This window comes from Rhinolophus sinicus, linkage group LG04 (genome assembly GCF_036562045.2).
Source record: "Rhinolophus sinicus isolate RSC01 linkage group LG04, ASM3656204v1, whole genome shotgun sequence".
Lineage (NCBI taxonomy): Eukaryota > Metazoa > Chordata > Mammalia > Chiroptera > Rhinolophidae > Rhinolophus > Rhinolophus sinicus.
The window spans coordinates 83,692,266-83,714,331 of NC_133754.1; the positions used below are offsets into that span (position 1 = coordinate 83,692,266).

The following is a 22,066-nucleotide window of genomic DNA, read 5'->3' on the forward strand; positions in this document are numbered from 1 at the left end:
GCAGGTAGACGCTCGTCCATACAAGAAAGAAGAAATGTGTCCTAGAAGCTGTTCTCACAAGTCAGCTGCCAGTCAAGAAACCTGCCATGAGCTCCTCCTGTCCCATGGTGTCTCCCATGAAAAGGGAAGTCCAGGCCCGGAAACGCCCGGCAACCGGCGGAAGGCCGCTAGGCCCGCCCTCCACAAGCCCCTCCTCCCAACCCCCGCCCTCCTCCCAGGCCCCGCCCCTCCGAGCCTGCAGTTGCCTACCAACCCGGAAGCAGATTGCCAGCTCTAGCGCCGGGTTCCTTAGGGTGAGTCTTACTGTTTCTAGTTGGAACTTGCACGTTGATTCCTCCGACGCCGCGGCCCCCACACCCGGAGCCCAGTGTCCTGGACATATTACCGAACCCGCACCCGCCAGCCCGTCTAAGGGAGCCCCGCCTTGTCAGCAGCCGCTCTCCTGCCGGGTCCGGAGCCGCGTCAGTTTCAGGTAAAATAGCTCCGCGACCGGACGCCGCCCGGACCTTTCTGCCTTGGATCCTCCACCGTGTCCCCTCTCCGCCCCGCGCGGTGTCTGGAGGTGGATTCGCGGTTCCTGGGGGCAGCTCGGGTCGCCCCGCCGTCCCTCCCTTGGGTTCTGCAGGGCCGTCCTCCTCCCCGTCTTGGCGTCGTTCTGGGGCCCAGCCCTGCTGCCCCTGGGCCTCCCCTTCTCAGTCCCCACCTCGGAGACGCCCCTGAGCCTCATATTGGGGCGCTCACCCGCCCCTGTCCTGTGACCCTGTTCTTCTGTCCCCGAACCCATCCCACTGGCCGTGCCTGTCAATGTGTGTTTACATTCCCGATGTCCCACTGGAAAGTGTGCTCTTCCTGGGACGGGGCATCTTTATTCTATTCCTGTGAATGCGGAGGTGAGGCGTGTGATGAGGGTAAAGAGAGACCAGAAGAAAACCGGAGGGACAGTGAGTCAGGGAGGGTGAGGGAGAAAGAGGGGGGAAGGTGGGTCCGGTGGACTTGGAAAGACACATAAGAGTGAAGGAGAGTGATCTGGGCAAAAAAACAGTGGAATAAATGGAAATAGACAAAAAGACGATCAGCACAGAGATGAAAGAGGACAGACTAGAAGGAGGGTTCTGACCAGCAGTAGCAGTGGGCAAAAAAAAGGGTAGATCCCAAATTCATTAGTTTTTTTCTTAATTTCCAACTTTCAGTCCCTTTTAAATGTATTGTGTCCGATTCAGATTATGAGGTCGCAATGGTTTTCCAGCCTTTATTATATGTTCACGACATTCTTTGGTGCTTAGCAAATAGCTTTAAACTATTTCAATGTGTTCTTGGTAAGGATATTGATGATTTTTTACATTAACAGTCAAAACCTAGTTTAACTGATATTCAGTATCTTCCTCCCCTTGTCGTCTGTTAACTTAATGAGATGTGAACTAAAGTTTCCAACTAAGTATGTGTGCTCTTTGCCACGGCTCTGAAAATGATCAAGGATGAGCTGGATTACCGTGGGGTATTTTTTGGAAGAGAGCTTATCTGGTCGTGGTGAATAGATTGCTCAGAGCTGTTTCCATTGCTGACCTTCTTGCATGTTTTCCAGTGCTACTAATTAGGTACTAATTCTGACATTCATAATGTTTGATAGTTTAATGTGACGTTCTGGAAAAGGGAAATTAAAAACTTGAGATCATTGTGATTAAACCATGAAAAAGAGGTGCCTCTTGCTCAGTAGTATGAAATATGATCTGTAATTTTTAATGGCAGGGGTGGGAAGGGCAGACACTGCCGCTGTCCCGTCCCAATGTCATTCCTGTGAGGACAGTGCTGGTTCCTCTCTACTGGCCTGTCCTACCGACGTCCTTGCCTGCTCCACAGTTACAAGGCAGTTTGACAGGGGAGGGCCCAGACTTTTCAAACTAAGTGTACATCCAGAGTATCTCCAATGAGGAGGGAGGAAGGGGCACTGACTCTGTGAAGGAAGCCTGGAGAAGGAGTAAGGATGCTGTTTGGGGGTTAAGGATCCAGAAATTGGAGGGAGACTGAGAGGCTAAGGAGCCGGAGAAAATTTGTTTGGTACATACTTAACCTTATTAAACTTCGTGTAACATTTTTAGAGTGGATATAAAAATATCAGTTTTGTTGAGCTTCTCTTCAAGCAATGATATCTATGACATGCTTGATATCTTGTCTGAGATACTGTGAAAGATTAACAGTCATGGCAAAAAGTTATTTTTTAAGTTCATAATCTCCAGTGCGTGGTAGAAACTTTATTAGACAATATTAATATTTTCTTTAGCGGCATACATTAGAAACAAACGTATCTAGGGACAGCAGAAATTGTCATTGAAATCCTAGTTTCTGTCAGAAAGGTAAGTGATACATGAAAACATCAAATTTAATGTAAAAAAAAAACACCTCTTGCTTGGGTTTAACTGGTTGATTATTTGTTGACTGTAAGTTTTGCTCATTCAAACAGGATGTTCTAGAATAAGCAGGCATTTTGATTTCCTGTGTAATCCACATTCATGTCATAGCAGCTATCATCTTTTTTCTTTTAAAAATATTAAATGGACTTTTATTTAAATGTGTTAATTGTTCCAAAATGTTGAAATACAAGTGAGCAAACAATAATAGAATATAAAAATACATATGGAAAACAATCTGTCATTCAGAGTCAGCTCTTATATAAGTTCATTTAAATATGTTTCTCTCTCTCTGTGTGTGTGTGTGTGTGTGTGTGTGTGTGTGTGTGTGTGTGTGTGTGTGTGTCTGTCTGTCTCTTCCAGAGAATCTGGCCTACCAGAAGGTGGCCAGACTCAGGGACCATGCCCTGCCCCTCAGCCCTCCAAAGCCCCAGCTACTCTGAACATTAAGGCTATGGCACTTTCTCGGCCTGGAATGTCTTGTTGCACTTTCTGACTTCTGTTCCACCTACCACTTTCAGGTATGTACTTCTGGCGTCTTGCTTCTGAGCCTGGGGCTGTTGGTGGGAGACTGGATCTGTTGGTGGGTGACTGGATTGGTTCTTCCTCACCCTCCTTTGTGTTGCAGGTCTGTAGAGCATTGTGAGCAGTTCCCTGCTTCTGAGGCGTAGTACTTAGAATATACTGTGAAGGCTCCACAGGGCAGGAACCTCCTGTCTAATCTTCCATGCTTGTTCCATCTATTTCTGGGCCCCAAGGCATCTTAGGAAATTTTTCCTTGAGCCTGGCAGGCAGTGGCTGCTCTTCCTGGGCCTTGTGTGCAGGCAGGAGTTGTTGCTCATCCCTGAGGCTCAGGCAGGCCAAGATGCCCTCGTCCAGTCTCCCCTGTCAAAATGGCTACTCAGGATTCTGGAAGGAAACTTGGAAAATATGTGGACACTCATTTCTAGAAAGGGCACCAGGAGTGACCTGAAGGTGTCTGTGTGTATTTTGGGGAATCCTCTGTAGTTCCCTTCAGTAAACCTGACAGCCTGAGTGGATAGCAAACTTTAATTTAGTGTTTCCTAACAACACTAGTGATAAATCATAATTGTTGTCATAATTACAATCATGGTAATTAACAGCAATAATGACAATGGTCTTTGTGGTGAGTGCAATAATAATAAGAAGAAATCTGAGGAGATGGGAGAATAGAATCCAGACCTCCATGAGTGAATGACCAGATACCCAGAGCAAGACTTGGGGTGGTTCGCCTTGAAGTTCTAGGTCTGCTCCTTGTAATATGTTCCCTGAAGGCCAAGGACAAGCAGCAGGAGGGAAAAAGAAAGACTGGAAGTTCTCGGAGATCACCTGTAGGTGAGGCTTGCTGGGAAGATTGGAGCCCAGGTCCAGGGCCTGCCTGCCACCCCTGCACCCATCCCCATCCTGGCAGGCAGGGGGGCCTCCCTGGAAGGCAGGCGGATTGGTGACCCACTCCCTGCCCCCCTACAAGGAACATTAAGCCCCAGTACTGTCTCAGCCCTCAGTACCAGCTGCCTTCCTGCCGTCTGCTCTCCTCAGCCCTTCAATATCTGCACACGTCTTACTATATCTCTGCCTGGGGCAGCTGGGGATGCCATCCCTTGTCCTCTGGTTGGCAAGTGGAGAGAACAGCCAGCAGGAACCGTTCCTGGAGAACTTAGAAAATTCTGTGTGTGGAAAGCTGGATATTAAACGCCAAAGGAAAAAAGGGGTAATAATTATGAACAAAGCAGAGGATGGGAAAGATTTTGAATAATTGTAAACTACAGACCCTCAAAAATAACATATCAGAGTCAGAGCTAGATCCCATTCTATCCGGAATTGGCTTTATAAAAAAACTCCATGAAATCCTCCATGATAGAAGAATTGTTTATTTAAGAAGTGATGCAGTAACACATGGTGACCCATCAGCAAGAAAATATAGCTGAGCCAGAAAATCCTCTTAAAAATGCCGTGATGTATTGGATAAATACAGAAAGCAGGAAATTCATATTAATTTTTTGTTATAAAAACTCCTCCAAAAAAGGCACAGCATATGAATATTCATCACACAAAGGTGCTAAAACAAATGGATACAGCTCTATATACGTAGGTCACAGAGCTATAGATGGATGTGGGAGAATAGCTTTCTATGTGGCATGGAAAGGCAAAGCATTTAATCAAGGATGTAATCTTTTGAAAATGCCTTACTTAATCTCCTCTGACTGCTATCATTAACCAGACTGAAAAATTCTACTTCATATGAAGATGAAAGAAAAGTATCCTCATACATTTCAGATAGAGCCAGGAAGTATGCTACATTTGGGGTTTAGCAACCAGGCAATATCTGTTCATTTTGAAAATACAGGAGCCCACAACTAGCAATGCACCTTCTGTGAATGTCCTTCAAAGTAATAAACTCATAATTAATTAAGAATGTCAAGCAAAGACATTCATGTTGACGTTATTGTTATGAAACAGAAGAAACAGACTAAGAATTATACACTGAGCAAATAGTTAATAACTCACCATTTCCTCCTCTCCCTGCCCCCTGGCAACCACCAACCTACTTTCTTACTGTTTGAATGTGACTACTCTAGGTATCTCAGATAAGTGGAATCACGATGTTTGTTTTTATGATTAGCTTATTTCACTTAGTATAATATCCTAAGGTTTATTCATGTTGCAGCATGTGTCTGAATTTCCTTCCCTTTTTTAGGCTGAATAATATTCCATTATATGAATATGAATATCGTGATTCCACTTATCTGAGTTACCTAGAGTAGTCACATTCAAACAGTAAGAAAGTAGGTTGGTGGTTGCCAGGGGGCAGGGAGAGGAGGAAATGGTGAGTTTTTAATGGATATAGTTTCAGTTTTGGCAAAATGAAAGTGTTCTGGCGGTGGATGGTAGTGACAGTTGGGACAACTGCATGAATATACTTAATACCACTGACTTGTACACTTGAAAATGGTTCAGATGGTAAATGTTATATGTATTTTACCACAATAAAAAAAAATTGGGGAAAAAAGGCACAGGCTGGAATGCTCTCTGAGTGTTCTGCCAGAGACATAATAATTCCATAATTTTTATTGTTTCGAAACAAGAGCGAACCTCAAATTATTAACTATTTGCTCAGTGTATAATTCTTAGTCTGTTTCTTCTGTTTCATAACAGTAACGTCAACATGAATGTCTTTGCTTGACATTCTTAATTAATTATGAGTTTATTACTTTGAAGGACATTCACAGAAGGTGCATTGCTAGTTGTGGGCTCCTGTATTTTCAAAATGAACAGATATTGCCTGGTTGCTAAACCCCAAATGTAGCATACTTCCTGGCTCTATCTGAAATGTATGAGGATACTTTTCTTTCATCTTCATATGAAGTAGAATTTTTCAGTCTGGTTAATGACACATTTTGCTCATCCATTCATCTCTAGCCTGTGGGTTTCACTGAGAAGCATAATGTTTATTGAAGTGTTTCAAAGTGTGAAAGTTTTGAAAGATGACTGATAACTGGATTTCTCTACTTCTGTACATGACAGCTTGTTAGCCTGGATGAGTTGGAGAGGGAAGAAGGATGAGATAAATTCACCTCCACTGAAAGACACCATTTTGTCAAAGAAATATTCTTATAGAGACAAGACATTTTTTCTAGAGTATCAGGCAGGCCTCTGACAGCCTCCCTGGGTCTGCCTAGCAGCACAGACTTGTCAGTACCTTCAGAAGTATTTCAGGAGACTCATCTGTGAACTGATGTCAGCAAAAATGATGCCCAGGAGTTAACAGGGACCAAAAATTGGAGTGGGATTAGATGGGTGGGATTAGGAGAACTGCTGATGAAGGGACTCTACCCTCACCCTTGGATTAAAAAGGTAATGAGAAGGCAGCAGCTAGAAATAAAAGTCCAGAGTGTTTTTTGTTTTCTTTTAATTCAAATTTCACACTGGGAGATGCTGTAACATATTTAATTGCTAAGAGGACGGATCATATTGAGAGGGAATAGTTTAAGATAAAGTGTATTTTTATAAGTGATAACAAAATTCATGATGTGGCAGGAAATAATGGGACCCAAGCATAAAAGTAGAGATAAAGAACGTAGCTGGGATTACAAGCAATTTCTCACTTGTTAAGGGGTAGATGGCATAAACAATGGATTGTGAATACTGGCATACTTTAAAATTTAATGGTTGGAAAATCCACCTCCAAAATTATCCACTTCATTTGAGAAGTAAGTTACAAACCGTCTAATGAATGTAAGAGGAAAGACGGATCTGTGAAAATCCATCGGTCATACCAAAGGTTTGAAATACTATTTATTTTGCATGGAAGTTGGAACCGGCATGCAGGCCTTAATAAGATTGTCAGGCATTTTTGAGAAATGACCAAAATTACCTAATGGCATATTTACTGTGTCCCCTGGTAGAATTACTTCATTTTGGGAGCCAGAAGATTTTATCTCTGAGCGCATAGGGATTGCACTTAAATGTGTAATTCAATTGTGTATGATGACGACATAACTTTACTACATTGTGCTATGAATTTACATGTTTTGAATTTTCCTGCTAGGCAAAAAGTTATGTTGTCTTCCCATTCTAATTGGATAGCTAATAAATTCTTAACATGTTCTTGAAAATACTATGTGGCCAATGTTACTATGTAGCACTCCCCTCCATACTAGTAACATAGTTTATTTTTGTCACATCAAAATGTATCTTGCAAATTTTCTTATTTATTCATCTTCCATTTTGTTTTTAAGTCCAGATTTCCTCTAGGGAATTTGAACTTTATGTCCATAGAATCCCAGTGTGTCTGGTTCTCCGCTATATTTATCTTTAGATGTTTGTCATATCAAAGTAATATCTTACAATCTTTAAATTTTATTGTGTCAACATTTACTCCACCAGTCTCATGTCCTATATTTGACTGTGTTCCTTTTCTATTTTTGTCTTGAATCTATTCATTATTTTAACTACCTCCCTAGGATTCTAGATCTGTGCTGTCTAATACAGAAACCACCAGTTGCATGTGGCTATTAAATTTGTATTAATTAAAATTAAATAACTACTTAATATCCTCAGTAATGCTAGCCAAATTTCAGGTGTTTTGTAACCACATATACCTGGTAGCTCCTGTACTGTGCAATGCAGATACTGAGCATTTCCTTCATCACAGAAAGTTCCATTAGTCTCCATCTTACATTTTTATTCTACTTTTCTGGCTTATCTTTGTTTTTTGCTTCTCCATGTTACTTCCCTCATATGGATTTCTTCAAGTGAATTTTTCATTTTATTAACTTCTTGAGATAGGTATTTATACCGTTTTTGTAATCCTTGTTTAATTAACAAACATTTAAGACAAAATTTTCTCTGAATAATGTTTTAGCTTTGTTCCATTGGTACTTTTACATAATATGTTCAAGTATTAATTTTCATAATGTACATTTAAAAATTTTTATGACAAGATTATTTAAAAGAGATTTACCTTTTAATTTTCAGTTGACATTGTATCTTCTGTGGTTGTCATTATGTTCTGGTCTTTATTAAATTGAGTCATAAAGTTATTTTTGTCATCATTCCTTTGTTTTCTTTACCAGTAACATGAATTTTATAGTTGTGGGCTTGTCTTTCACAGCTTTCAATTTCTTTCTCATCCTTTCAATAGTTTTCACTTAATCCTTTTCTTTCACTCATTTTAAAGCCTGTCATCCACATGAATGAGAGATTTTTTCACATTGTATCCTTTCCTTTCTCTTATTTTCCAATGTGGTCTCTTCTCTTAAATGGTTTTTAGTACATTTTTGAAAGTTTTGGAGCTTTGCAAAGTCATTTTTCCTTCTCTTGTAAATCTTTGACTTTTATTCTTGTATTTCTGCTTTGAAGTTCTAATTAATGTTTTTAATTATTTTGTAATCCATCCATTACTAAAGTTATTGGCTAATTTTTAAATGATATTCTGCTCCAGGGCAAAGGATTTCTTGAATATTAATACTTAATTACCTTTTTACTCCTACCTCTTTGATACTTTAGCTTTTTTAATAGTTACTGCATTGATTACCTTTTTTTCAAGTAATTTTCACTGAATTCTCCTTAAGCCACATGATGAATTCATGTGATAGTTTGGAAAGGAATATGTATCAGGATTGTGCTGTAGTAGGAACTCTTCCTGGCTCAAAATAATGATTATTTAACACAGGACGTTTGGAAAGTTTGTGGGACCTTGTTGGGGTTTTCCGTCATCTAAGAAAGATCAGCTCTTGAGGGGTTGCTTCCGATTTACAGTTCTTAACCACTCATGACCTTCTTCGATGTGTGCCAGTGGAAGCATGGACAAAGTAATACCTACATACATTCTTCCCACTCGTAGGGCTGTTCTGTTTCATGTGCTTAGGGGTTCCCTGGATATCCCTATGTTTCATTAGAAGAAAAGTTCTGAAGGTAAAAAATTATTTTACATTTCAGTCTAAATTTGCCTTCAAGTCAAAACCCAACATAATCCGATAGTCAATCCGTATTAGTTTTGCTAGATCTTCCTTCATATTCTCTGGGTAACTCAAATTGGTAAACCATATTTATAATATATTTGGGGCATTGTGAACTGTCCTGGATATTGTCTACCTTCCCCCCAGTTATCAGATCCTTACATTAATCTGGGGCTTCTCTTTCAGATCTGATTGAAAGCTCTGTCCTCCCTGTTGGGTGACTCACAGAGGAAAATAAGAGGAAAGAGTGCCCAGAATCCAGCCACCGTCTCCCAGACATTTAAACAACTCTCCAGTTGCTCAGACCCCATAACTCAACCCTGGAGACAAAGGATTCAAATTCATCATCACAGTACATGCATACAACAGGCAGAGAGCAAAGCTCGGTAACCACCTTGACATTGCCTGTTTCTGTGATGCTGAAGACATTCTCCTTCCTGTGCATTACAGAGAAGATTCAAATTTCCAGGTATGGACCAATGTGCAGGAGGAGGGGTGTTCTCACTATTATGAGAAGAGCAGGTACCTCAGAGCTCATGGTAGAGGCAGGTGTTTGAGGGGTGTAGAGTATAGGGCCCAGTCCAAGCGCTCTGAAAGGGAAAACACTGTATAAGAGCTCAGGACACAATTGGAGCAGGGTATCCAACCACTTTCTGGCCTTGTAGCCGTGGAGGAGGACAGCAAGGGTTCAGAGGTAGAACCTTGGGCCCCCTCTGTTTTAGAGATGAATGTCAGTTTTCTCCCTCCGCAGAGTTTGTAGGCTTTGGAAGATGCTCGTTGAACATTCTGCACTATGGAGATGTGTACCTGACACCTTGCAGGGTATGTATGGACTCTACTTGGGAAAATGCTTGAGGGGCTCTGTGGTGTACCTGGGATGGCAGTTCTCACACACAAGCCATCCCGGGCTCCTTGAGGGGGTATACATAATGTTTCATTGAAGCTCTGATATTGTCCAACGGCATTTAACATCAATCATTCCACTTCCTGATTCAAGTTGAAGGCAGTTGATTTTAGTCCCTTAATCATCAGAATGTTTGGCTATTGCAGGGAGAGGCCCCTGTTATAAGGCATCTTTTCTAGAGGTACATGGGATCAGGGTTCCAGTCATTGAGGGTGGGAGGCTACCTGATCGGAGGTATAAATGGTTCTAGAATAATTCCTGCGTTAATCAAGGAAGTTGGCAAGAAGATGTAAGTAATTACAGCAACAACTCATAGTGTTCCAAGTGTGAGCACTTTACACTCATTAATCCATTTTTACCTCTCAACAATCCTATGAAGGAGTAGGGGCCATCTTTCCATTTGTACATCACCAACATGTGGGGAAGCCTGGCTGGGGCCCTGGTAGGCTGAGTCCATAGCCCTGGCCCTTGACCTCAGCTCTCCAGCTCCAGGAGAAACTAGTTCCACATTCTTTGGCCTCAGAGCACTAGAACGTCGCGATGATGATGGTGACAGTGATGATGATGATGGCAGGTTTTTAAAAATTAAATGCTTGTACTTAAATGAATATATATTTCATGGTTTTCTTCAAAAACAATTTGTTCTTTTATATCTCTGTATCTCCATATATCTTGAGATGTTATTAGTTTTTCAGATGTTTAATATTTTTAAGAATAGTTAAAGCACATCCTATTTATAGGAAAAGCTAAATTATTTATTGTGTGAAGCCCTAACATTTTGAAACTTGTATTTTACAGTCCCTAATCATTAGCTAAATCTGACTTGAAGAGACCTACAGTGAAATGGTTTTCTATTTCTTGGTGGTAAATTATGTATACTCTAGATACCTGAAAAATATGTCTTTTGAATATATATTTTAAGCACAAGCGTTTCTCCTTATATAGAGTTGCCCTAATGCTCACAGCATGAAAGATATCAATAGATTATAAGTCCTCTTAAAGAGCAGGATCAATCTCTTAGCTTTTCTATAGTATTGCCCATAACAACCAACATCCACAAAATAGTGAGACTTCTGGGAAAAGAGATGAAGGTTGCCTTTGAGACTTTTAGAAAAATAAAGAATTAAAGGACATAATCTTTTGGTGAAATAATAGACAAATAGATCATTGAAACATACGAAGGAGCCTAGAAATAAACCTACACAAATATAGTCTTTGTGTGGGTATATCTGATATTTGACAAAGGAGCGAAAACAACACAATGGAGGAAAAAAAATCTTCAACAAAGGGAGGGTAACAACTGGATATCCACATACAAAAAAATAAATCTGGACACAGACGCTACACCCTTTTTAAAAATTATCTGAAAACATGTAATAGACCTAAATATAAAACAAAAAACTATAAAACTCCTAGAAGAAAACATAGGAGAAAAATCTAGGTGAATTTGGGTTTGACAATAACTTTAGATCAATACCAAAGGCATTATCCATGAAATAAATAATTGATAAACTGGATTTGATTGAAATTAAAAACTTCTGCTATGTGAAAAACACTGTCAAGAAAATGAAAGACAAGCCACAGGCTGGGAGAAAATATTTGCAAAACATATTTGATAAAGGACTGTTATCCATAATGTATAAAATATTCTTAAAACTGAGCAATAAGAAAACGAACAACCCCATGAGAATGGGTAAAAGATCTGAACAGGCAACTGAAAAGAAAATATACAGCTGGGAACTAAGCATATGAAAAAATGCTCAACATCTTATGTCATTAGGGATTTGCAAATCAAAATAAACGTGAGATATCACTAGATGCCTATTAGAAAATCCACAATACTGAGAACACCAAATGCTGGTGAGGAGCAACTGGCATTCTCATTCTTTGTTGGTAGGATTGCAAACTGGTACAGCCACTTTGGAAGACAGTTTAGAAGTTTTTTTACAAAATTAAACATACTCTTATTATACGATCCTTCCGTCATGTTTCTTGCCCTTTATGAAAATGAGTTGGAAAACATGGGGACAAGAATCTGCCCATGAATGATTTATAGCGTTTTTATCCATAATTGCCAAAACTTGGAAGCATCGATGCTGTCCTTCCTTAGGACAGTTTATTTGGATAAATAAATTGTGGTACATCCAAACAATGGAATATTATTCAGCAGTTAAAAGCAATGAGCTATCAAGCCATGAAGACACATGAAGGAACTTTAAATGCATGTTACTAAGTGAAAGAAACCAATCTGAAAAGGCTACATATTGTGTGATTCCAACTATATGACATTCTGGAGAAGTCAAAACTATGAAGATAGTAAAAAGATCAGTGGGGTGGTGGGGAGGAATGAATACGCAGAGCACAGAGGGTTTTTAGGGCAGTGGATCTGTCCTGTACAATAATACATTGGTGGGTATGTGTCCTTATACATTTATCCAAACCCATACAGTGCAGAACACCAAGAGGGAACCCTGAGGTAAACTAGGGACTATGGGCGATAATGGTGTGTCAGTGTTGGTTCATTGACTAGCAAATGTTCCACTCTGGCGGGGCATGTTGATAATGGGGCAGACTGTTTGTGGGGACAGGAGGTATATGGGAACTGTCTGTACTTGCCCCTCAATTTTGCTTTGAACCTAAAATGACTCAAAAATGAAGTGTTTTCAGAAAAAGAATGAAAGGACATAATCTGTTTTCCTTAATTGCATCTATATGATTTACCTAGTTAGTGAGAAAATGTTACGTTCAAAAAAGGCATGCCTTGATGAGATTTATATTGACTGGCATCCAGATTAATCAAGGTGCACCTTTAGATTTATATGATTGATGAGGTTATCAACTGCTTATAAAGATAGATCAACCATCAAAAGGCTGACTTATCTAGAAAGAAAGAAGCTCTGGGGTCCTTCATGTGGTGACTGCATCAATAAAGGGTGGCTTCACTGGCTTTTCCATCTATTTAAGTTTTGGTAAGTACTGGAGAGAATTTTTACCAGGATAGACAGACTCCTTTATTTCAAAAAGGAATTTACAATCGGAAAATAATTGCTTGACTGCAGGCATTAGGGGGCAGGCAACCTTGCGGACAGGTTTTCCTTATTGTGGACATGGAATTCCTCTGTATTTATAATTTATCAATGTCAAGGGAAACTTCCCTAATCTTACCATTCCTTTGTTGATTTTTCTGCATTTAGATAGTGGGGGGAGTAGAGCATAAATAAATAAATAAATGTATAAAGACAAGTTAGATGAGCAGCCTGAAAGAATGGTAGAGTTCTATTTATTTCAAAGCAGAGGGAAAGGGAAAGACTCTGGTTGTAGTTCAGTGAAAGTATCTCTGTGCAATTGAGATTTAAACTGAAACTGAAGTAAATGTGTGTGGGGTGGGAAGTTTGTGTATGTGGATTAGGGTGGAAATGAAGGCTGATAATAGTGACCTTTGTAGAGATAATAACGTATTTTTTTTGGTTCAGCAAAGTCATGTAAAATAGTCAGATGTCTGATGCAGCCATTAACTAAAATTGGAGAGTAGAGGAGAATGGTTTTTATATTTGGAGCGGTGGAGGTTTTGTCCTGAGAAATATTTCATTTTAGGTGTAAGTTTGCAAGCATCGGTGGTAGCTCCGAAGTGGAATCCAGACAAGAAATTGGTCACTTTCAGTTTAGAAATAGCAGTAGAAGAAATTGCAGCAATTGCATAAGTGCGTGCGTCTGCCAGGACACTGTATAAAAAGAAAATGGGGAGTCTTGAGACCTTCCAATAGCACTGAGGAATTCTTTGTAGATGGCATGGGAGTAGGACTGGTTATAGAAGAGACTGAAGACATTGATGAGATGGAGGTGTCCTATAAGGAAGGCTAGGAAAATACCTTAAAAAGAGGTATTTGTTTCCAAGTCAGGTTTTATTAATAGGGAGATAACTGGCAATATTAACAATATGTATTTATAAAATAATCATTGGTGGTCTTTGCAAATCAAAGGGTGAGGAAATGATAATTGCACTTCCAGTTTGATTGTGTGGAGGATAGAAGAGCAGGAACTTGAGAGAACATAGGTTCAGAATTGTGAGGAAATAAATTTCTGTTGTTTGAGCCACCCAGTCTGTGGTACTTTGTTACAGCAGCCTTAGCAAACTAATACAATCTGTGTGTAGATATCCTCATTTGCTGAAAGATGAGACTGTGTAGATTCAGAAGGCATGGAGAAGACTTGAATTATTTATTATGGAGTATAGAAGAATGATTTACTTCAGGATATAGTAGAGTTCCCAGATACATTTGAAAACCAGTAAGAGTAATGACTCTGTGCTTAGACAGGGATCAACCCCTTAGTGGTGTGTGTGTGTGTGTGTGTGTGTGTGTGTGTGTGTGTGTGTGTAATGCAGTCCTGAAAAAGGCAGGAACATGGAGACACTTGCTTTTGGGATCGAAAATGTGGTTAATAGTCCAAGGGAAATAAGAAAAAGTGCTGATCTTGGTATGTGTTGAAATGAGTAAGTGCATAAAGTTGGGCAAGAAAAATGAAGAGAGATACAGCCTAATGTTTGAGAGGTGACGTCAGTGCACTGGAAGTTCCTATGTGGCAGAGAACCTGAGTTCTCTGTAGTTTTCTGGAAATGTAAGAAGCAAAAGAGGTTGTAGGAACAGGGATTACTATTGTCGTAGGAGATATTCAGGTAAAACCTAGTTATGGTATGTACTTTATAAGGAATATGAGCATAGTAGACAGGCAGAGCAAAATATACATTATACATGTGACATTTTCTAGCTGTGTAACTGTTATATTACTAAAGTTTTTGAACCTCTTCTGTTTATGTCATTTATTGGTAAATAACTAATCAGGTTTACTGTGAGGATTACATACATGAATATATGTAAATATCTAAGCATAGAGTCCTGTTTGATACAAATTTATCTTTTTCTTTTTCTGGACCTCAGGTACAAATGGGTGAGTTAATCCTATTTTGTTTATGACATATTATCATCATTTTTCCATGAAATACATTTTATTGGTAATTTAGGGGAGAATTTACAGTTTATAAGTGCTTTCTGTGTGTGTGTCTTAAACACACATTTGTGTAGATTGCCTATATATGCACATACACATACATATGTGTGTGTGTGTGTGTGTGTGTGTGTGTGTAATGAAATGCAGGGATACTGCAGCTAATGAACATTAATATATAATAGGATTTCAAGGATTTCAGCTACTACCTTACTAAAACATGAGATGGACCCACTAGAGTTCCTCCTACACCCCAGCCGTTCTGTGTCCTCTGGGCATCCTTGGCCTAGAGGATTGAGGTTACATGACAGTAGCATTGTGACTCATGCATGTACTCCTGCTACTTTCTGATGCAGGGGATTTTAAGGACTGGACTAACGCATGGGTGCCATTGAGCCCTCCAAATGGAGTAAGTCGTTGAATTAACTCCCATCAAAAATAGATTCTTTAGTTGCTTGCTGTCCAAGTCCAGCGGGACTTGAGAGCAGGAAGGGAGTGAGAGTCCACAGGGCTCCATGGATGATGGAGAACCACTGCTAGTGCACAAAACAAGAATAATGAAATCAGAAATTCCACAGTATTTATCTACAGGTGGAAACTAAAATCTATATGTGGCGTGAGTCAAGGATCGCTGTGCTTGGAAATCAGGGAGGCAATTGAATAACTGGATGCTGTGGCCTAATTAACAAACACAACTCAAAACTTGCGATATTCTGATCCATAAGATATCTGTATTTCTGGGAGGTTTTTGTTATCAACTATAGTCATTGTCTTCTTTCTTTTGACCCTGGGGGAGGAGGAGAGTCCACTGCATTTCTCGTAGAGTACACTGCATGTTTGTTGGTTAGACTGGGAGTCACAGCCAGGTGAACATTGGGGCTTCATGACATGAGGGTCTGGAAATTGTGCACAAGACTGGAGTCTCATGGCTTCTTTCTCTGTCCCCAGCTTTGCCTGCTTAGTGCTTGGACTGTCTGTGACTGAAAACCAGGAAAAGACAACTGGCAACTGAGTTATTGACAATGCAGCCATTGGTGAGTAGGGAATGCTTCTTTCTACTGAAATGACACCACTGTTGACAGCAGTGGGCAGATTTCTCCTACACTAGCATCAGTGTTCTAAGTGCAATCAGGAAGTACTCAAGGATTTGAGCCCAGTGAAATTTCCCCAGCACTCCGAGATGGATATAATGGGTCACAGCCCCTCACTAGCTAATACTCTGCCTAACATTATACTAATTTACTCCAGCAGATTGTGTATTTACAGAGGAGATAAAAGAAGGTTTCTTCCTCAGTTCAGCCCATGGCCACATTGGGAAATAATTCACTCATTAATCACATTATTGGCTGTAATGGTGTGAGGGCTGTGGTGTCTAATAGAGATGGGCGAGGAGCAGAACATTAGGGTCCAATAGGGAGGCAGTGGTTTCACCAGGTGAGGCCAGTCAGTCCAGTGTTACGGGTCCTGGGTGAGGGCTGTGACGTATTAAAGGGAGTACGAGAGAAGTTTAGACCAGAGGAAGCATGAGGAATCACTTATTTATTTTTCAATTTTAACTTTAGAGTTTTGATACAATATATGTGTACTTTTGGAAACTTCTTAAAAAGATAACTAAAATTTTCATTATCATCCTTGTCCCTAGTCACACAGTTTACGTTTTGTAATTAACCTTTTTTTCATATTTGGTAACTGGAATTAATATACAGGGAATATTATGTCCTTAATTGTGGCTGCTTATACAGGAGAGGGAGTATAGTAGAGTAAAATTTAAGGCCCTATGGAAATTTTTGAGGAGCTCGATAGACCAAATCCATCAAGAAGCTTCTTTTATCCTTTAGCATGGAGATAAGAAAAAGCTACAGGAGAAACTGTGATAACTGGTTTGAGGTCCCAGAGACAATTGAGAATGGGAGGCATCATCCCACAGGCAAGGTCAGGCTATGACTGTCCTTCAGTACAGCCCTGTCAGAGGGCCCTGGCCTGTGCTGTTGAACCTTCTGACCTTGGAGTTTGTTACGAACACCTGAGTCCTGTAGAGTTGAGCGAGACTACACCTACTGATACTAAGTTCTGTATGAAACTCACTTATTTCTGATAAATGCTGGAGATTGCTTCAGGGATCTTGGACACTTCAGTGAGTAAGAGACTAATGGCTTGTATTTAATACATGTTTACTTAGGATGAACTTCATATATTGGATCTCTCAACACTCATAAATGTTATTAAACCCATTTCATAGACGAGGAATCTGAGGTTCAGCTAGAGAAATGATGTAACCATAGTCATGCTTCAAAAGTGGCAAATCATGGTATTGTTTGCCTTAATGATAAGTCTGTAAAGTTACTTGATGTTATTAGGAAGAGAGTTTTAGTTATTAATTTTTAAAGGCAATTTTTATAGTCACATGTCTGGAAGTCATAATTGCCATTTATCGAAAACTGTCCAGGTTATATGACAACATATTTGTGATATTCCTTTATAATAAAGGTTTTGTTAATTCATACTGTGTATATCTCTGTGATGTATCTGAAACACAGATGCCAGCTCAGCACTGAGAATGAACTGACAGGAATTTCAAACTCAGTTTGCTCTTTCTGTATACCCAGCTCCTTGGCTCCCTTCCTCAGTGTTTTCTTCTCAACCCTCATACTCTGGACATTGGCAGAGATTTCTCTGTCTAAACCAGAGTATCCATGATGTCGTTTTTTTTTCTTTCCTTTTTTTAGGAATCAGTGATGTTTGAAGATGTAGCTATAGACTTCACCCAGGAAGAGTGGGCCCTGCTGGACACATTCCAGAGAAAGCTGTTCAGAGATGTGATGCTGGAAACTATCAGTCATCTGGTCTCCCTGGGTGAGTCTGTCAACATACACATATTTACATAGGTAGGTAGGTGGGTATTCATTTATTCTTTGAATCAACGAGTATCTAGAATAGCTTCCACACACCCACTCTCCTCTCTTCCCTGATTCTTTCATAGACCTTATAACTACACAAAAGAGAGTTGTTTCTTTTCATTTACTTACATCTAGTGTGTCACCGACTAGAATGTAATCTTGATCATAGTTTAATGTATTTCTTGCTACTCAGTCTCTAACACTCAAAACAGAGCTGGAAACTCAATGCAAACTTCTGAATGCATAAATTGATTAAATATTTTCTAAATAATTATTCTGTTCTAGTCACTATGCAAAGGTTTGATACCAGAGTAGTGAAAATAACAGAAATCGATTATTCTTGTGGAGCTTATGTTATTGGTACCTGTTTAAAAATAATATTCAACCCACTGTGCAGACATTTAATCTCTCCATTTTCTCCATTCTGCATTGTGTCTTTGAGTGAACATGGACATCAACATCCAGAGATCCTCACTATTTTGGACACATGATGTAGATTTCTTCCTGGTCTGGTGAAGGACCTTCAATGTTTTCTTTGTTCAATGTATTGTTGTCTGGGCTGACCATCCGTGTTCTTATTCTTCCTCAGTAGCCTGTTCTAGATTTGATGATAATGCACTTTTATTAGCATGAATCTCAAAATCCATGTACCTTTTTCCCATGAACAGGGTATCAGCACTGCAAATCAGATGTGATTTTCCAGTTGGAGCAAGGAGAAGAACTGTGGCGTGAAGGAACTGAATTTCTCCAAAGCCAGAGTCCAGGTGAGCAAAAGGTATCAGGTGCCTGGTCAGTGAGATTATGTCCTTAGAAATCCCAGGTGAAGAGTTTGTTAAGTTAGTGATATTTTCTAAATTGTAGATAAGGACATTGAAGCATAAATCTTCAAATGTTGTCATTATTCTCTGTATATATCAATCACAATTCATGAGTCCTCCTTCTGTTTGCTTTAAGGAAAAGGATATTCATGTATATTGAAGTTGAACTTTCACATAACTGTTGTCCTCATCCTCCCCTTTGAAGATTTTCCCTCTTTACATACCAATCATCTCATCTCCATTTTACTTATTTTATATTTCAGTCATGAAAATCTTTATAAATTGTCAATGCCCCACAATGTGTTTCTACATCCTAGAGTATTCCCCATCAAAACGCCAGTTTTTGAGACAGATTCACATGGGTGGGTCTTGGTGCTTTTCAATATTTTCATTCTTCAATTGCTGTTCTAATTTTTTTTTTTTTTCAATTACATTAGGCAGGCAAAATACTATTAAAAAACAAGAAATAATAACCACACAACATATCAGCAGGAAGGACACATTTACAATCATGCCAATGGTAAGTTTCATGAATGTTGACCCTGGTCATCCAAATTAATGACCTGGCAATGGAATATTAGTAATAGAGCCCAATTTATGTTAATTTTGGATTAATCCTTTTCTGAGCAAAAACTTTTGGGTAGTTTGAATTTGGTGAAGAAATTAACCTGAGCTCAAAACTATATCCTGAGATCTTAGTAAAAAGGACAACTGCATGTACATTGCTCATATGCCTATTCTTTAAAGAAATGTACTGAATTCTTCAAAATGAATCTATAAGCTCTGGGATGTTACAAAAGAGAAAATCTTTGTGTGGAGGGGAGTAACACACCATGTATATGCAAGTAACATTGGAAAAATTTTAATTGGAGACATTCACTGAAAGATTAATTTAGGATTCATATGTAGAGAAATGAATGTATGAACTTGTGTGGGCAAGCCATTAACAGCCTTTCATCTCCTCCCCCAAAACAGAAATCTCATATTCCAGAGGATCCTGATGAAAACAATGATTTGGGAGATTTCACTCATAGTTCCACAGTGACTCAACATTTGTTAACTCACATGGAAAAGAAACCCTACATCAGCAAACAGTGTCAAAAATCCCTTAGTGACCAGTCATACCTTAACCAACATAAGCAAATTTACACTAGAGGTAGATCATATGAGTGCCCTCTGTGTGGGAAAACCTTTAGTAATTGCTCTAGCCTTAGACGACACGAGATGACTCACACTGGAGAGAAACCATACGAATGCCATATCTGTGGGAATGCCTTTATTCAGAGTTCTGACCTTAGAAAACACAGTCTAACTCACACTGGAGAGAAACCATATGAATGTCATCTATGTGGGAAAGCCTTCAGTCAATCCTCTAACCTCAGACAGCATGAAAGAACACACACTGGAGAACAACCGTATGAATGTCATCTATGTGGGAAAGCCTTCAGTAAATGTTCTGCCCTAAGACGACATGAGAGAACTCATACTGGAGAGAAACCTTATGGATGTCATCTGTGTGGGAAAGCCTTCAGTCAGTGTTCTGCCCTTAGACGCCATGAGGGAACCCACAATGGAGAGAAAATTATGAATGCCTTCAGTAAATATTCTGACATTAGATGACATGGTATTATACATGTAGTGAATGTGGAAGAGACGCATTGAAGAAACACTGTAATCAATGTGGAAGATCCTACAGTCATCCTTACTCATCATTTGACATAATGTAAGTTTATATGGAGGAGAATCTGTATGTGTAACATCTGTGTGGCAAAACCTTCAGTCAGTGATCTGATCATAGATGACATAGAACTCACTGGGAAAATAAGGAATGCAGAAGTCTTCAGCAACACCTCTAAACTTTAAATACACAAATGAATTTGCACAGGGGAGAACCCCTAGGTATGTAATCTGTGGGAATGCTTTCATTTCTAATTCATGGTTAAACAACATGAGCAAACTCCACTTGGGAGAACGTTTCGGTTTGTAATCACTGTGAACAAACTCTCAGCCAACCACAAGGCATGGTGTGCATAAGAAAACTCAGTGAAGGAATAACCATTAGAACAGGTGTGAGAGGATAAAACCTTGAGGAATACCAAATAATTCATCCTTGAGAAGTGATTCAATGAAAAATTATGAGAAATCCTTTATTCATACAGGAACACTTGTGGCACGTGAGGATTCAGACTGTACAAAATACTTCTGGTATCATGAAAGAAGGGAAGTCTTCAGTGATCACTCATTTTATAGTCAACGTTACAGTTCTCACCCTGAGGATATAGTCCTAAAATCAAAGTAGAGAAACCTTCAGCTAGATTTTGCATCAGAAAAATCAGTCTGTGGGTGGGGGGAACTCTCTAAGAGAGCCTTTTAACATGCTATTTAGCAAATAATTCAGAATTTTGAGAAAATAACTTCATGAGGAAAATGTGGCATGTAAATGCAAGATAGAGTGATTTGGGAATACAGAATGCAGAATTTTGTAAGAAATTAAACTTTTTCAATAGGTTATTGCTTGTAAATATTTAAACAGTAAACCCTGTTACTGAAAAATCTAATCTGTTGGTGAAATTCTAGTGTTCTTTACGTAGTTGTAGACACATACAGTTGAGTGCACTCCGTGGTATGTGGGTTAGAGATTCAGCCTAACTCTGAGTCTTCCCTTTCTCCAACAGCTCCTTTCACACAGCTCAGCCTCACTATTCCTGCCAACATCAGCTATCTCCATCTGTGCCCTGGTGGTGACACAACAGGGAGCTTCAGCCCACTTGATAGGTTTCTCTGTGCTAGTACCCTGGCCTAGCAGGGTCATGGGGGCAGTATCAGACATCTAGTATGAACCATTGGATAGTCCCCAGCCTTGTCTCTGCCCCTGAGGAGCTCTGTGGGGTCAGAGACAGGTAGCTCTGCCCTTCCAGACCAAGAACTTTCCTTGGGTTTTTTTCCATGATGCTTCTGACTTGAACTAAGTGGGGGCAGGAGTTCCTCCCATGGCCCCATCCCACATCTTATCAGGTGAGTCCTGAGTTACGCACCTACTCGTTCCCCAAAGAGCCACTGCTGTGCTTCCCCCACAGCTGTCCTGAAAAGAAAACTCCAGCAACATAAAATCCCCTAACCTGTCAGGCACCACATAAGCTCTTCTTATGATTAACTTTATGTATTTTTCCATAAGCAAAATGAAAGTTCTTACAAAGGAAGTCTCCCTTTCTTTGCCCAGGGTTTCGAAGTATATTATCCTTCAGCAAGCCCCAATATTGGACCTAAACCTCAAGGGAAAATGCTCGAGATAACTCGGCTGATTCGTGCTCTCAAGCTGGCACAATCCCCAAATCATAGCCTGAGACCAATGAAATGAGCACATCTCTGGGTGAAACTGATACATCATTATATTTTTTAAATCCCCGCAAGTGATTCTACTCTCCACCCAGGGGGAAAAAGTCAAGTCATGTGAGGATTTTGAGCAACTAAAATTCAACATCTTAGCCCCTTGGCTGGAGAGGCAGGGGTTGTAATCAGCCAGGGACACATGGACATGTGAACAAGGGCTAGAGAG

At 39.8% G+C, this 22,066-nt stretch overlaps 1 protein-coding gene across 2 annotated transcripts in view; it reads left to right on the forward strand.

Annotated features, from left to right (window-relative positions):
- Window positions 1-242: 242 nt before the first annotated feature.
- LOC109456924 (uncharacterized) overlaps window positions 243-22,066 on the forward strand; it is a 69,590-nt gene continuing 47,766 nt past the window's right edge. The window contains exons 1-9 of one of the 2 annotated variants that reach the window (XM_019749473.2): window positions 243-472; window positions 2,769-2,926; window positions 9,074-9,356; window positions 9,639-9,709; window positions 15,744-15,829; window positions 17,522-17,648; window positions 18,361-18,456; window positions 18,948-19,030; window positions 19,486-21,068. In XM_019749473.2, coding sequence (XP_019605032.2) covers window positions 15,818-15,829; window positions 17,522-17,648; window positions 18,361-18,456; window positions 18,948-19,030; window positions 19,486-20,130 — 963 coding nt within the window. In that variant the 5' untranslated portion in view covers window positions 243-472; window positions 2,769-2,926; window positions 9,074-9,356; window positions 9,639-9,709; window positions 15,744-15,817 and the 3' untranslated portion in view covers window positions 20,131-21,068. Of the gene's footprint in view, window positions 473-1,125; window positions 1,596-2,768; window positions 2,927-9,073; window positions 9,357-9,638; window positions 9,710-15,743; window positions 15,830-17,521; window positions 17,649-18,360; window positions 18,457-18,947; window positions 19,031-19,485; window positions 21,069-22,066 lie in introns of those variants that run through there. The other variant, XM_074329897.1, reaches the window with a different exon arrangement.